General features: G+C 34.6%; 2 protein-coding genes across 7 annotated transcripts; one reads left to right on the plus strand and one right to left on the minus strand.

The window, feature by feature from the left end:
• The first annotated feature begins 682 nt into the window (after positions 1 to 682).
• LOC125191785 (DNA topoisomerase 4 subunit B (DUF810)) lies at positions 683 to 13,159 on the plus strand. 6 transcript variants are annotated; one of them, XM_048089199.2, is made up of 26 exons: positions 683 to 932; positions 1,333 to 1,397; positions 2,329 to 2,611; positions 3,084 to 3,198; positions 3,328 to 3,478; positions 3,773 to 3,940; positions 4,327 to 4,419; positions 4,505 to 4,714; positions 4,782 to 4,883; positions 5,081 to 5,311; positions 5,437 to 5,517; positions 5,830 to 5,916; positions 5,998 to 6,180; positions 6,273 to 6,425; positions 7,450 to 7,542; positions 7,707 to 7,778; positions 7,889 to 8,006; positions 8,460 to 8,632; positions 9,246 to 9,330; positions 9,921 to 10,055; positions 10,544 to 10,650; positions 11,090 to 11,167; positions 11,254 to 11,349; positions 11,689 to 11,784; positions 11,858 to 12,041; positions 12,612 to 13,159. In XM_048089199.2, exons 1-26 carry the CDS (start codon positions 773 to 775, stop codon positions 12,761 to 12,763), a joined length of 3,471 nt encoding a protein of 1,156 aa, XP_047945156.2. In that variant the 5' UTR covers positions 683 to 772; the 3' UTR covers positions 12,764 to 13,159. The 6 variants fall into 6 exon arrangements, with proteins under 6 accessions (XP_047945156.2, XP_088912584.1, XP_088912585.1 ...); XM_048089200.2 differs by having other exon boundaries at positions 684 to 932; positions 3,132 to 3,198; XM_089056458.1 differs by having other exon boundaries at positions 5,830 to 6,180.
• Positions 13,160 to 13,600: 441 nt separating this feature from the next.
• LOC125193249 (F-box protein At5g49610-like) lies at positions 13,601 to 14,923 on the minus strand. The gene has a single exon (XM_048091015.2). It carries the CDS (start codon positions 14,921 to 14,923, stop codon positions 13,601 to 13,603), a length of 1,323 nt encoding a protein of 440 aa, XP_047946972.2.
• Positions 14,924 to 17,235: the final 2,312 nt, after the last annotated feature.

Below are 17,235 nucleotides of genomic sequence, written 5' to 3' on the forward strand. Positions count from 1 at the left end.
ATGGGTTCTTATATTTTTCATCTAAGTACTAGTATATAATTATTGACACATATAGTTTTAAAATAAAATCATTTAAAAGGAAAAATATCTGATACGATAATGGGAAGATGTTGGCTAGCTAATGACATCGAAAATAAGTAATGAAATATTGTTTGTATATAATGATTTTGGAAGGTAAACTATTATCTTATTTCTTAAGTTACGAATGAATAAAATAGATTCATAGGTTTCGGATTTCCTAGTCGGTCCTCGACTTTGATGAGTATGACTCATGTAACTACACAAACTCTTGGAAAAGATATAATGGAATTCGAACTAAATCAATGATAGACAAGGATGTTCATTGTCTCGGTTCACTCTTTCAATAAATAGTACTAATAAGCTTTACATTCAACCAACCTTATTTTACTCATATTTTATTATAGAATTAATATATAAAAATGACATTTATATTTCAATAACTTTTTTCACTATTTTTTTACATTTCTAAAAACTCATAATTATAAATATATTCTAGGGCCCTAAATATTAGATTTGGGCATAGGCCCAAACCAAAAGGCCCAAACCAAAAGCAACAAAGAGAAAAATACTTTATGCTTTATGCCGTCGCCTTTTCGCGCTACTCGATAGATAGAAAAAAATAAAAACAAAAACAAAAAACGAAAATGTCATTTTTTTCAATAAACAAATAATTGACACAGTGTGACTTTGTGCCTTTTTCATTGTTCAAACCGCAGCAGGTTTCTGTGCTATGTGATAATCGGAATTCGCGATGGAGTTCTCGAACGATCTGCTGCGGCGCTATCGCGACGATCGCCGCAAGCTGCTGGAGTTCCTCCTCTCGTCTGGCCTCATCAAGGAAATCACCGCGGCGGCGGACATCGAATTCGATCATCTCAGCGCTGATTACGTTCTCGAATGCATCCAGTCCGGTATATGCATCTGTATACAGTGTATTGCGTGTTTGTGTGCGTGTGTTCGTGCTGTGGATGTTTGTAGGCGTGTAATTTTCAGCTGTGAGGCATGCGCTGAACTGCTACTTGTTGTTATTTCCGTTTGATGAATAATAATTGTTGAGCTGTAGCGAGGAGCTGTGTCGAGACCTAAAATTGCAATTGCTTTATTGTTTTTTAATTCGTATTTTGGCGCGAAGAGGTGCGTCGGGGAATTATGGTTTTGATTTTTGAGATTTTAAATGATCGGAGTCTCATTTTGGCTGTGGAGAAGTATATTTTGCTCGATTGTTTAAATTTCTACTATTATCTATTTATTGTTTTGGTGTTTTTTAAAATTTGGTAGAATGAATGGTTGTTGTTGGTACTTGGTGGTTAGGTGGCGTGCTTGATGTTTCTCAAGCAACAAGGAGGTATCATGAGGAGTCTTCACATCCAATAGCGGTAAGAAATCCGGTGGGAGGTTGTTCCCACTTTCTCCTTTTGTTGTCTAATTATTGTTTTTTTTGGTTGATCTATGGAACTTGAAGTCCCAAGCTCTGGACTTCATTTATTATTGTCATCCTTGATCCTTCTCTTGTAGTATTTGTTTTGTAATTCAGATGTTATGTATGAGTCCTGCTTCTTTGTATGCGTGGCATTAGATTTTTTTTTTTGTCAAACTACCATTGAACTTTCTCTGATTATAAGTCCAGTTTATCTTTTAGCTTGATTAGTACTGCAGACTGCAGTTCTCTGTTTGTTCCATGGAGCAGATAAATATTCCCCTTTTCAATACATCGTTGGCTACTAGTTCTTACCTAGTACCTTTAATTAATTTTCTTCTTGGGCGCTTAGAATTAACAAGAGCATTTTACATACCCATTTTACAGTTGCAGAAGAAATTATTTGGTATGGTCTTATACCTGGAATTTGTTCGTCCATCAAAGTCAGCGCCAATTGTTGGCTATGTAATCTTGCTAGCATCGTGTTCTACATTTTCCCCAGTCCTATGAGATGCTTCTAAATTTTTTGTATCTTGCTTTAACTTTCCCTTTGGAGGATGCAGGGTTACTGTACTTAATATACAATTTTAATTGGGAAAAACAAATATAGCACTCAATTTTCTGGTAAGCTAAAAATGCAATTCTCAAAAGTTTTAAAACACATTTTACTCCTTCACGGTTACGATACTAGATTAATTGTAGGAAAATATAGTACAAGATTGAGGTGCATGTGTATGTACGTTTATATATAAATGAATTGAGGTCATGGAGGATATGAGGTACACTGCCTGCTACTGTTTAAACGTGCCTTTCATTTTCTCCAGATAGATTCAGTTATACTTTTGAGACTATTCTTATTGCCTTGAATACTGATTATATTAATTTTGTAGATGCATTTGCAATCAGGAGATGTTTTTTACCTCCTCTCGGGAACAGAATCAGCTGGATCTCCACCTCGTCGTGTTGCACCGTCAATCCCCCTGAACCGGAAAGCAAACGAAAGTGACTTTGTTGAAAGGAACAATTTTCCTGGGCCTACCTATCCAGCTGCAGAAAGATCATATATCTCCAGTCAGGAGGCTGGGAATAATTATCAAGAAAATACTATCCCATGTGCAAAATCATTGGATAATAAACTTACCCATTCAGTAGGATTACCAAATCTAAGAACAGGTACAGATATTTCTCATTGTATAATTATTCCCTACCAACTAAACATAGTCAGCTCAAGACAAATCATTAAAATGAAGTTAAGAAGCTTCAATCAGATCCATTTTCTCCTTCTCAACTTATTTGTTTTGTTGATTTTATTAATAGAATACGGTCTTTTATTTGATTACTGATGATCCTTTTGATACTTTTTTTTGCTTGGCTTTAAATTTAAGTGGTGGATATAAGCATCCCTTTTAAGGTTTGTAGTGATTTTGCTCCTTCTGTAAGAGACTTAAAACGATGTTGTAACTTGTAGCCAATTCATTTTCCCTCCCTGCATTATTTTATAGAGGGCTAGGAGACATAAGAAAGACTTAGGTTGGTCATGGAGGGGCTTCTCTATGATCATTGAACTCAACCAGATTTAGAAAGTTTGAAGGTTCTCATAGATTATTCACAGTGTTCTTGGTTTATTGGCTGTTTTGCAAACAAGAAATTCCAGTTTTGAGTAAACTGATGCACAGTTTTAGGATTTGTGAAGGTTTACGGGATGATGACTTGCGGGAAACTGCTTATGAAGTGTTTCTTGCATGTATGCTTTTTTCCGGGTAATCTTTTCTTCTCTGTGCTACTTAGATAACTTTTTGGTACTTTTTTTGTTCCACCCCTCCCCCCTTCTATTCATTACACTATTGGCTTTTGTGTCTCATTTGCTTTTTTGCTTTCTGTTTGTTTAGGTTAGAAATTCAGACAACTGAGGGTAGAAAGAGAGAAAAAAGTTCTAAGTTCCTTTCTGGGTTAAAAAATAGGAAAGAGAAACGGCATATGGAATCGGCACCTATTGAAAGTCATTTGAAGGTCCTTGACACAATTCGCTTACAAATGCAGGTATTTTACTCTGTTCCTGCGATATTACATTCTTGTTCTTGCAGGGTTTCAAACCCCGGTCTACCGATATAACGAAAAAAGAAGATCAAATAGTTGTCTGACATAGTGACATGGAAATTGCTCCAATGGGGTATTAAAGCCCAGTTTACTGAAGCTCAGCACTTTATTCTTCTAATTGTGATTGAGCTGAATACTATCCTTGTCTCTACTCATTTAGTTCCTTAATATTTGAAATTTTCTTAACAAGGGGGCATGTTTCCACTCTTAAACTGACCCTGTCCGTGTTTTACACAGATATCTGAAGCTGCAGATGCTTTTATTAGGCGGAGATTGACACAGTTTGTGATGGGGAAAGTATGCACTCAAATCGATGTTCCACAGTTGTCCTTGGTTCTCTTGACTGGTTTATTAAGATCTGATTTTCCAAGCGAGAAATCATACCTCCATTGGAAGAGCAGACAAGTATTTTTTTCCCACTGGGTTTTGCTTTTTTTTTTTGTTTGCAGAATTCTCTTTTGTTTCATTATGCTATTTTGTTTGTACAAATAACTTATTTTCTTGTCATGGAGCATGTGATACCAAGAGACATGCAAATGGTAGTCCAGCACTAAATAGAAAAAGTTAAAATTGCATTTTTTCCTTTTTTGCAAACCTGACAATTACAGTGATTTAAGGCCTTTCTAAGTTATAAGTTAAACATCGCTGGATTAGCATCTGCAGCACACAAGAACATTTGATCTTCCTTCTTTTATTCCTAAACTTCATTTACCATAAGCATTCAACAGTTTGTAATATTTTTTCTGGTGCCTAGGCTTGTTGTTTTCAGTTTGTGATTCTAGCTTCTACAGGTTAATATTTTTGAAGAACTAGTTCGTTCTGATCATATGAAGGCTGAAAAAGAGATGATCGAGGAGTCACTTGCAAAAATAAAAAATTCAAAGGTATATCTTGAATTTAGCTTTGTTTGACAACAGCACTGGTGGTTGCCCTCTTTGATAGTTTTTCTTTCTTCTTTCTTATGGCCAGGAATGGGATATGAAGATGTCCTCTTCACAACGGAGGGATGTTCTTTTAACTCTTCGACAAGTTGCTTTGGCATTCTCATCCATACCTGGGCGCTTTGGAATAGAGGGTGAAACATACTACTGGACCAGTGGTTATCATTTGAACATTAGACTCTATGAGAAACTGCTTTTCGGTCTATTTGATGTTTTGGAAGAAAGTCAGATTATAGAGGTTTGGACTCTGCATTTTATGTGTTGTTCTGTTACAAAATATATGATTATGTTTGAATCTGTACCAGGAAGCAGAAGAGATCTTGAAGCTGGTCAAATTAACTTGGTCAATGTTGGGCATTACAGAGAGACTGCATCACACATTATTTGCTTGGGTGCTTTTTCAACAGGTATAAACTTTCAGATGCATCATTTTATCTTAACTAGTTGGTGCTAGACGTTTTCTCAAAATGTCGAAATCTGCCACAGAAATTTGATGTTAGATTATAATGGAACTTGTGCATAGATTGTTTTGGGTGACTTTGACACATCTCATCAAACTTTTACCTCTGCTCAATTTCCTAATGAAAATTTGTTTCACTTGAAGTTTGTCACAACTGAAGAGGCAATACTATTGGACCATGCTATTCGCGAAGTGAAGCATGTTTTATCTGCTGACCTCAAGGATGACAAAGAAGTGTCCTACATGAGAAGCTTAACGTGCCCAACCGTTGGCATTGAGTGCGAAACTAGATTTGATTTGCTGCAGTCCATATTTTTCTCAATTAGTTTGTGGTGCAACAGTAAATTGCAGGATTATCATCTATATTTCAGTCAGGTTATTTGCTTCATAACTTGTCAGAGCATCCTATATCGCTTGTAGTTTAGTGATGCTCGAGACTTCGAGCAATTTTGAAGTGGTGCTCGTTGTAATATTATTCTGAAGGGATCTTAAATTTTCAGAAATCTTCGTTCTTTGAGAGGGTGTTGACAATGGGGTTATCCACTGGGACTCAAGATTTTATTCCACAGAGAAATCCCCAGGTACCAACACTGCTGAAAAATCGCTATAAATTTGATCCTATATGGTGTGAGAGAAGTGATTTCCATATTGGACAAGTGTGAATTTCCACATATCAGCATCTTCTTTAATTTCTGTTCTATGTAAACTACAGAAGTCAAAATTTTGTATTAGGCTACAGCTGATACTTCTTCATTCTCATCTGGATCTAGCTTAGCAAGACGTTTCAGATTGTACATCATGTCTTAGCCAGGAGTTTAGTTTTTCAGTAATTTATTTTCTCTTGTTGCTGGTGAGAGCTAGTATCATCCAAACTAATCCTGTTGTCCCTGTAGTTTACAGGATATTTCCTTCCTAATGATGTTGTTACTCAAAAGATAAGAGTATACATTGAGAAAACTCAATATGCTGCCTGCAGGAGGGTAAGGCTTGTCTCTACAGTAATGATGGAAGCATTAACTTCTTTGATTATCATCATGACAAAGTTTATGCCTAAATTTCAGGCTATTGATTTTGCTACTGGCTCTATGAATGGTAAGATGCATCCTCTGGCTATTCTTGCAAGTGAACTCAAACAAATTGCAGAGAAGGATCTATCCATATTCAGCCCCATCTTGCGTCGTTGGTATCCTGGATGTGCCATGATCTCAGCCAAGATGTTACACCAACTTTATGGTGAAAGACTGGTCTGCTTGTGGTGAAACTAAATGTTTTTTCTCAACTTGAAATTCCATGTCGGTAATTATTGATGTATTTCACTTCTTTCCTTTTCCTCTAGAAACCCTTTATGAAGGATATTACAAGCATCACTGAGGATGTCAGGAAAGTGCTTCCCGCAGCTTATGGTCTTGAGTGTTACCTTATTGAACTCTATTCTTCAGCTTGTGAAGAAAACAATTCACACCATAGCAGAGGATTTGAGCGTTATCAGGTTGGTTTCTTTTGCAACCCTTCAAACAATTCACACTAATATAGTTTGATTTTGAGAAAAAAAATTGATTTATTGATTGTTGAACTTCTTCTGATCTTCTGATGATATTTTTTTTACAAAAAAGTCTAATAGCAGGAGAACAGTCACTTCCTTTCACCTCCGGTCCACCTCTGTCTTTGTGTGGCCTGTGTTTATAGAGAATCCAAATTAGAATGCATTCTTATACAGAACATATTAGTTTTTTTGCATCTTGTATGTTGGTATGCTTCTCAAGATGCAATATATCTTCATGTTAGCATAGTCAACATATCTGGGAAATCTAGGGAAATTTCGACCTTTTACTTAAAAGCTACTGTATTTCTTTTATGTTTTTTAAGGTGGCAATCTATGCTTCCTACTGCTGAGACCCACATCACTGGAATATCTGTTCATGACAGACTTCAATGAGAATAATGCTTTTCACGTATGCTAATTGGTTGCTGTTTTCGGAGGACTGTATGGTTGGGGTTACTGGTGGTATCTGAAGTCTTCTTTAACTCCATTTAGTGGTATATGAATAGAAACCACTAATATACGTAGATTGTAGAAGTCATATTGAGTTCTGCAGCCAGATGGTGATGGACTGCAGCCCCCCTCCCTCCTTTCCCAACACACACACAATTCGTGCTAACTAAAACAATGTAATTTCAGATTTTGACATTGTAATAAAGGATCACTATTCTTTTGCCCTGAAATACACCTCCATAAGTCATCACCTGATTATTCTTGTGTCTTGTAGTATGTCGATTTCCCAATTTTATGAAACAAATTATCCTGCTAAAAAAAGTTTTGCCCTTTCCTGATGGAACTTGGCTATGGCAAAAATGGCTGTTGTATTATTTACATATTTATATTTATTGACATCATGCTGCAAGCCCAACCCAAAAATGATGGGTTGTAATATGTATGAAGTTGATTCATTTGTATGATTCATGATTGTCTCACACTTCGTTTATGCTCATTCCTTTTTTACTTCTCGCTGCAGATTGCTGAAATTTCAAAGCCTTTCATTCTGGATTGGGTAGTTGCACAATATGAAAGAATTCTGGAATGGACTGGGCGTGCTTTTGATCTTGAGGTCTTTCTCATATTCGGTTGACACAATATTATGATGAGAAATGAAGTATGCCGGCCCTTGTTTGTGAAGCTCTTATTGCTGACACAAATTTACAGGGAAAATACAATGTGTTATTCTGGATCTCTATATAGCATGTCAACCGATTTCTTTTCCCATGTTGGCAGGACTGGGAACCTCTATCAGCTCAGCAAAAGCATGCAGCTTCAGCAGTTGAAGTGTTTAGAATCATAGAGGAGGTATGCACAGTTTCTATATAGTGACTGATAGTCTGATACACATTATTTGTGCTAAAGGAAATTTTGTTCTACTTTGATAATTCAAAGATAACATATCATTTATTTTGCAGACAGTAGATCAATTTTTTCAGTGGAGCCTCCCAATGGACATAACTCATTTACAAGCTCTATTATCGATAATTTTCCACAGCCTGGATACTTATTTGTCGAATGTAATTAGCCAATTAGGTATGGAACTTCTGAAAGTGCGGATTTTTACTGTATATAGGTATTGCTGCAAGTATGAAAACTGCCGTGCTCTGTTTATTACTATTTTAAGTTGGTTCTTACCCGTCTTTGATGTGAAAAACCTACATGGTCTTGTTTTTAATAATATTGCCTATGTAATACTTCACCCATCAAATCTCAATAAAACTTTTGTTTTTTGTTACAATAATATAAAAAGAACATACAGACTGAGACTAGTCTGGTGGGATTTGAGAAATTGGCCTATGGATGGGCTAGTGAAAGTATTATGTTGAGCTTATCAGGGCTTGATCGCTTATCTATTCTCTAGGGATTTCTTTGTCCATTAATTCCACTGATGATTTAGTCTCTTCATGATCTTCTGAATGTATGGTTCATTTTTTCTTCTGCAGCCAATTAACATGAGAATATAACAGTGTAACTTTTGCCGTACAGTTGAGAAGCAAAAGTTGTACCCTTCTACTCCTCCACTGACTCGCTACAAGGAAGCAACATTTCCTATTATCAAGAGAAAGGTGGCTGAGAGTTCAATTATTGATCATGAAATATATAAAGAGTTGGATGAGCTGACTTCTTCCAAGCTATGTATCAGATTAAATACTTATCGAGTGAGTTGAAGTTGGCTCTGATTCATTTGCTATAAATTCAACCCACCATTTTCACTTTTTTATTAATTGATTCAGGTGTTATTTGACTGGTTTAGGAAATACTAACACAAAATTGATGGTTTCTGTAAGTTCAACCATTGTTTCAAGGGTTGTGCTTTAGAGTGCTGAAATGAAACTGGCATCTTTCATTTACATTCTATCTAATAAAAAGGAACTCACCTATAAGTCTTTAGTATGTTAATTTAAGTGCTGTTTAGAAGACATCAATTGAGAAGAAACAATAAAGATCTTGATGTTCATGTATATCCAAAGAAACATGTCAAGTGCATCATAAGTTGGACCAGAACAATAATGATGCTGGGGGTTATCATGAATAATTGTTAACAATAAAAGAACATTTGTTTATGATCCAGTATATGATCTTTTTTAGGGCAACTGTCTGTATGTCAGTATGCAAGTTACCTAAGTACTTGATATAGATAAGTATGCATAAGAGGGCCAGTAACCATAGTTCTAGGAGCTGATTGACATTCTAAGCTCACCATCTCTGAACCATTCCTTTATCTGAATCTTGTTGCAATACTTACACAGAGGCTGATGCTTATTTTTGCAGTATATTCAAAAACAAGTTGCGATACTTGAAGAAGGCATTAGGAAGTCGTGGGAATCTGTCGCATCAAACAGAAAAGACAGATATTGTAGGTTCTTTATAACTCCAAATTATCCAATCTAATTTATGTAATCTTATTCTTTCAGATATTATCATGTTCTTAATGCTTCAGAAAACAAGTGTACAATTTCCACTCCTCATTTCATCCAAAGGTCATCTAAACAGGCCATTGGAGTTGGGAAATTACCTACTTATTGTTAATATCTGCATCAACCAAAGCTAGTGAGTGTAAATGAGTTCCACTTGTGAAGTCTTTAGGTTCAGGATCAAGCTTGCTTTTCAGAAGATTATGTTAACTCACCGAGTAAATAGACTTATGCTGGGGGCATTCTTTGGAAATGTCACGTGAGACTAAATTTATGCTCAAGTAAAGCTTATTGTAGGAAGAAGCCATTATGCCACTTGAACGAATCGGAATAGTATTGCATATGATTTATAAATATCAGTTTCATGGCATATATATTCATTTATAGTTTTCCGTAATGACATGGTTTTCTTAAATGACTTTGTAATATGGAAGAAATCACCCTAGATCAACACAAACTTCCATTATGTGATAAAGTATCCCTGTAATAAATCAAAGGAAGCTTACATTAACACACTGTTCATCTCATTCAGCAACAGAGAGAACTCCTGGAACTTTGGAGCCAACAGATTTAAATGGTGAATCAGTTTCTGAGCTTTTTGTTGCCACTTTGGATTGCATCAGGGATTCTGCAGCTCAGGGTATTCAGAAGACTAGCGAATTTTTAGGTAATCATGGAAGATCCTAATTCGTGGTCTGTAACCTCTGCTAATTGATAAAAGTAATTGATGCATTAATTACAATGAAATACTCCTGAGGCATCTGTAGTTTTGGAGCGGTTTACATGAGATAAGCAAATTATTCTTTAATCTGTTCTTTGAATTCAATATCGTCTCTGTTCTAAATAAGCAAATGATTCTTTAATCTGGTTACCCGAAGCATTTATGTTTACGGTGCATATAAAAGTATTGTTTTCTTTGACCAAACTGATGGTGCAGTGTAAACTATTTGGGACTGTGCCAACCTTTGGTTAAATACTTTACCTCGTAAAATCATCATGCCTTAAGTGTTTTCCAAGAGTTTTGGTTTATGGAACTAACTATAGAGGTCTATGAAATGTGTGGTATGGCCATATGGTATGGAACGAAAGGCATAATTGTGTTTTCTCTCTATGTGCTTTAGAATTGAGCTGTGTCAATGTTTTTTGAATTTCCAGGTGCCAAAGTTGTATTCTGGGATATGAGAGATTCATTCTTGTCTTATCTATATTATGGGGGCGTCGAAGGAAACCGCATAGAAGCTGTACTGCCTCAATTTGATAAAGTGAGATTTGTCCCTCCCTAATGTTTTTAGCTACGAGCACCTACTTTGTAGTCTTGTATGTAATCTCTTCCCCTTTCCCAATCTAATGCTACTATTTTCCTAATCAATAAATGAACATCAAAACATATGGTCTGATATCTGAGCCTGCTTTGGTGAATCAAACAACTTTCTTCAGTGTGTCTAATATATATTTTTTTCCTTCCAAAGGCTTAGTACTTACTGTAATATTTTGCTGAACATCATAATGTCGAAAGTACTTAAAAGTGTTCATAGTTGATAATGATGTATCACGTTTTTCTTTAGCGTGCTTCCATATACCTTTGCTCAATAAATTATAAATGGAACTTTTAATGAAGACGGATTCAGGAAATTGAATAGAACTACATTAACTATTTCTTTACTTATAAATTTTCTGAAGCATTCCCTTGCATCTTTATAGGTCCTGAATGATGTATGCAGTGTGATTGACGATACAATCAGGGACCTTGTAGTGTCAAACATTTGGAAGGCATCATTGGTATGATCTTGCCTGTGATATCTGTAAATTTTGCCTTTTTTACACATTGTTTTTTCTTCCTGATTTTATGTTTCAATATGCAACAGGAAGGTTTTATGTGGGTTTTACTTGATGGAGGCCCTTCACGTGCATTTTCTGATTCTGATACTGTATTGATTGAAGAAGACTTTAATATGCTAAAGGTGATCCCATACCACTGCCATCTGAGGATTTTTGTATTGTCATGATTTATTCTAATATCTAAAACTTAATACTACTATTAAATTTGTTGTCTTCAGTAACTGGTAGCTTAGAAATAGCTCAGTCATGGATCAATTCATACAAATATTCCTGGAAATCATACCATGCCAAATTTGTTTTTTCCACCAAACTAGTGAGATGGAAAAAGAATGTATAGTTTGTGTCCAACTAGACTCTGGTCCTATTGGTATTATTTACCTCAACAAGTTTGATGGTGTTACAAGGTTGTAATACGTTGAATAATTTTTTCTTGAATAATATACTAATTCATAATTTTGCAGGAGTTGTTTATTGCTGATGGAGAAGGCCTCCCTCGTTCATTGGTTGAAGAGGAAGCAAAATTTTATCGTCAAGTTCTTAGCCTGTTTTCCCTTCAGGTAGATTTGTTCCTAGCTTCCAATCACTACAAATGCGTAGTTCTCATTTTCCCTGATCATTCTCTCGTGGCAGACTCAATCCTTGATCAAGATGCTAATATCATCCAGTCAAAACATGTCAGCCGGTGTGAATAGTTATAAAAAGGGTCAAAGATATGTTGGGGATACTCATACTTTGCTTCGAGTATTGTGCCACAAGAAGGATAAGGAAGCTTCAAAGTTCCTGAAAAAGCATTATCGGTTTCCTGCCTCTTCTGGTAATCATCTATTCTATTGCTTAATGATCTAGGATAATTTTCAATCTCACGTTTAGCGATATTATCTGAGGAGCAATTCTAAGAAGAAAAAGAAATAAATCACTTATTAAAAAGGAAGAAACAAATATGACCTAAGTTCAGATGACTAATATAGTATGAATAAAAGCTTGATAACATTTATAATGACACTAGTGCCTAAATCCCGAAGAAGGTTGGAGTGTGAAAAAAGTGTACGAGAGATGAGATTTGCGCACATAGTAATACCCCTAAAATCGAAAAATATTCGGTGGTGTGGTGATAGACAAGTTACATTTACATCATAGGACGTGTGGATGAGTCTTTCTTGAGACTGCGTCATTAAGCGGAGTATTTAACATGAAACTGTAGGATTTTTTCATAGAAAATGCTTCTATCAAATGATTATGTTTATATTCTAAATATTCGTTTAGTATGCATCTCGTTATATTACTATTTCATGTTGATCATCACTCACTTTGCGATTCAAGAAACCTGCCCAACTTTACGTAATTAGCCTATCTATTGCTTAGCTTTTCCATTAATTGATTGCAGAATATGATGAGACTGCAGTGGAGAGTTCCAGTTTCGGTTCCCCTTTTGTTGCAGACATCTTGAAACGCGGTGCCTCCTTCAGTTGGTCTGAGAAAAGCCATAGCAGCTTCAGGTCCATAACGAAGAGATTTCAACAAGTGTCGTGGAAATAAGACCTGTGGCACGATGAAATATGATTACATTTGGCCAGTAGCAAGCATATAAATCGCGCGAAAACTGCAACAACTGATGCCTCAGCTAGCTTAGGGCTGTAGCAGAGTCCTTTCGACCAAGAAGAGGAGAGGGTAGTGATGCTTGTAGAATAAAATTAGCCGGAAAGGCGTATTCAAACATGCCTCTGATCAGCCCATGCTTTGAGCAAATGCTCGAAAGCCGGAACTGGTGGAGCGATTTTGGCAAAGGAACCACCTATATTAATCATTGTCGCTCATATAGTTGCACTTACATATACTTCCTTACTATTTGAGAATCGGTTGTTTATGCATACACACGCACAGTGAAAATCAATACTCCCTTCGTCTGCGATTAAATATCTTATTTTTTTTTTCCGTTTGTCCGCCAATAAATGTCTTATTTCACTTTAACCTTAATTAAAGACAATAAACGATTTTACGTACAAAATTTAAAAAATTATACAATAAAATGTATTGTAAAATCTCTATTTATTCTATCCTCTATAACAATTATATGACAATGAAAATAACCCAACAATATAAATACTCCTGCAATTTTATTCTAGGTTTAGAAGAAATGAGATACTATATGGAGCGGCTACTTCTTCCCCAAATATCTCTTCCTCCTTGGTCTTAATCTTAAGTATAATAAAACAGTAACAACAAGGCCAAAATAGATTATTAAAAAGGACAAAACAAAGCAATCAAAAAGAGTAAATACATTCATATACCAATATAACTAAAAAGAAATAATATAATTAAACTCTAAAATATACCAATATAACTAAAAAGAAATAATATAATTAAACTCTAAAACTAGTAAACGTTCATATTATCCATCACCAAGGATTTGAGGGAAACAAAACTAGGACTATAAATAACTAAGTTGGAATCATCATAATAGATCTCCGCGTTTGCGATCTGTCGCATAGGTTTAGTCGCGTCATTCGGGTAGTAGAATAGTCGAGCAGATTTATCCAATGAGAGTAAGATCCCGCCATCTTGCAATGCTTTAATGGGATAAAGCTTATCATGCTCATTTCCGAGTAGTAGAATTTCATCAATAATATCACCAATTTCATCCTCGTTAACGTGCTCACGCATATTATATTTTAATATATGACGAAGAATATCATAATCAACATGGAAATCTAGTGCAGTGCGCCCCATTTTGAATGCGTAGAATTCCACAAGAACACTGTGAACTTTGTCTACTGGCATATTTTCATGATATCTGAATGCATGACGAACACGTTGACCAATTTCGAGCATTCGCATATCTCTCTTGATAACATAATCAAGAGTCCAAGATTTGTCATCTCCATACTCTTTCATGCACCATATTTTAATCCCTTCTTCATATGTATCATCACTGAAGCACAAGAGACCCCCCAAATCAGATATGGAGTAATACTGAAAATCGCCTTTTTGTTCAGGACAAGAAAAAGAGGTAAATAGCTCTGTTTCAAGATCGAGACAAGAAATCCTAGCTTTGCGACTATCAAGTACAAGCCAGTGAAGATTCCCATTAACAAAAGCAACCTCGTATTCCACGTCATACTCAAACTGGCTCCCAATCGCGATGCTTTTCCACTGCCCCGTGCCTAGAGTGTATACTTGACACGTATTTTGAGATTGAGAAATCATAACAAGCTTGTGTTGACCACTTTTGCTTACACCAAATCCAAAAGCATATTCCCGCAAATCACACTCAAGAATAAAAGTGACATACTCACGAGTGATTGGATTGCATATGAATAGTTCAGACGCGGAGATCAAGTTGATCATGAAGAGCAAGCCATTAGCTGAACTATGTATAAACGAGTTAGGGTTTGGCCATTTATGGGAGAGAACCAAACTATTGGGTGTGTTTTGTATCACTTCATTATCATCAATAAACCCCAAGAGGGAGAAGGTACTGTATGAGAATGTGAGGTCCTCAACGGTGGGGAGGCGGCCCGAGGACAAGGCCGCATGACGAGCATGCAACGGGCCAAATTCAGGGGACTGCACCAGATCGCGCCATGCCTTGCAAACACACTTGGACCTCATGATGCTTCGAGCGGGGAGTCTTGACAGGATGTCCACCGTGATTTCTCGTGGAAGATCATTGAATCGATCTCGATTCTTGATTTTCATATTTTGGAGCAATTGATGTATGTAACGCTTCGATTTTCCTACTTCTACAACTATATATATTTGTTAATTTATGTGGCGATATTAATTTGTTAAGTACGTGATTCCTATAATTTATGATTATTTAAAAATATATTAAATAATATTTACCATAACTCAATGTAATTATGACCAAATTTTTACTCCATATATAAAATATATACTCCAAAATCTTGTTTCCATGTTAAAAAATTATAATTACCATAATTCAATAAAATTGAAATCTAGTAGTACATTGCATCGATCCTAATAAATATAATTTTAATTATGTTTAAAGTAGCCTACCTAATGCTAGGTTATGTATATTAGTTAATGATATAACATTATTAAATGAGTGTTACTTAGAGATAAAAAAATTAAAAAAATAATAGTGCATTGTGGATGTACATCGCATCCATCCTAATAAAATTATAATTATGTGTTGATAGGTACGAAGATAATGGTTGAAATTTTTTATTGTTTACAATAGATAATAATTTACAATTTGTATTTTATCCTTCACTTTAGGTAGATAATAATTTATAATATTGGAAAATATACTGTGTAAAGATAAACTATGATGTTAGGTAAATATTGCTTAGGTGTTTTGAACCTCCAAAAGTAAAAAAAATGATAATCGTTATGGAAAGCGGAAAATAGCGATTATAAATAAGATTATATAATTTGTTAATGGAATTTTATTTCTATCTTTCACATGCACAATTAATTATGATTCTATGATTTTTATACACTACCATCGCCCCAACTACTTTGATTCCTTATTGAAAAATGCGGTGTGAAATGGAGGAAACGTATTTTAAGAGAAATACTTTATAAAGATAAACTATGATGTTAAATAAATATTGCCTTGGTGTTAATTGTTATGAAGTTTAAATCCCCAAAAGTAAAAAAAAAATGGTAATTATTATTTATTTTTTTTGTAATTATAAAGTGTAAAATGAAGTCGGAAGTATAAAGATTTATATCCTATAATAAAAACATTGCAATTTTTTAATGGAAAGAGGAAAAGAGCAATAAATAAGATTATAAATTGGTTAATGGAATTTTATTTCTCTCACATTATGATTTTTATGCACTACCAATGCCCCAACTACTTTGGTTCCTTGTTAAAGATTGTGGAAAATATATTATATAAAAAAACTATGATGATACATAAATATTGCCCAGATGCATTGAACACCCAAAAGTAAAAAAAAAGGTAATTAAATTTTTATGGAAAGATGAAAATAGCAATAAATAAGATCATAAATTTTGCTAATTTAATTTTATTTCTCTTTCACATACACAAGTTATGATTTTGAATTTTACTATACACTACCATTGCCCCAACAACTTTAATTTCTTACTGAAGAATGTGGTGTGAAATGGAGGATACGTATTTTAAGAAAAATACTGAAAAATATATTTTATAAAGAGAAGTTTGATCCCCAATCGGCCAAAAGCAAAAAAATTGTGTAATAAAAACATTGCATTTTTTTTATGGAAACAGGAAAAGAGCAATAAATAAGAATATAAATTGGTTAATAGAATTTAATTTCTTTTTCACGTACACAATTTATGATCCTATGATTTTTATGCACTACCAATGCCCCAACTACTTCGATTCCCTATTGAAGATTGTGGAATAGATATTTTATAAAGATAAACTATGATGTAATTGGTGATTTTTTTGTAATTATTAACTGTAAATGAAGGAGGAAAATAACAATAAATATTCCCTAGTGTATTATGGACCCATAAAAAGTTTTAAAAAAAATTGGTGAATTTTTTTTTTAAATTATTAAGTGTAAATTGAGGAGGAAAATAACAATAAATATTGCCTAGTGTGTACTGGACCAATAAAAGTAAAAAATTGGTGAATATATTTGGAGGAAAATAACAATAAATATTCCCTAGTGTGTACTGGACCAATAAAAGTAAAAAATTGGTGAATATATTTGGAGGAAAATAACAATAAATATTCCCTAGTGTGTTTTGGACCCATAAAAAGTTAAGAAAAAGTTGGTGAATCTTTTTGTAATTATTAAGTGTAAATTGAGGAGGAAAATAACAATAAATATTGCCTAATGTGTTTTGGACCCATTAGTTGAAAAATTGGCTCTCTTTTTTTTGTGAATTATTAAGTGTAATTGAGGAGGAACATAGCAATAAATATGGCCTAGTGTGTTTTGGACCCACAAAAATTTTAAAAAATTGGTGAATCTTTATATTAACTATTAAGTGTAAATTGAGGAGGAAAATAGCAATAAATGTTGCCTAGTGTGTTTTGGACCTAT

The sequence above is a fragment of the Salvia hispanica genome, chromosome 4 (assembly GCF_029641045.1).
Source record: "Salvia hispanica isolate PSC_SH4W2 chromosome 4, Shi_PSC_v1, whole genome shotgun sequence".
Taxonomy (NCBI): domain Eukaryota; kingdom Viridiplantae; phylum Streptophyta; class Magnoliopsida; order Lamiales; family Lamiaceae; genus Salvia; species Salvia hispanica.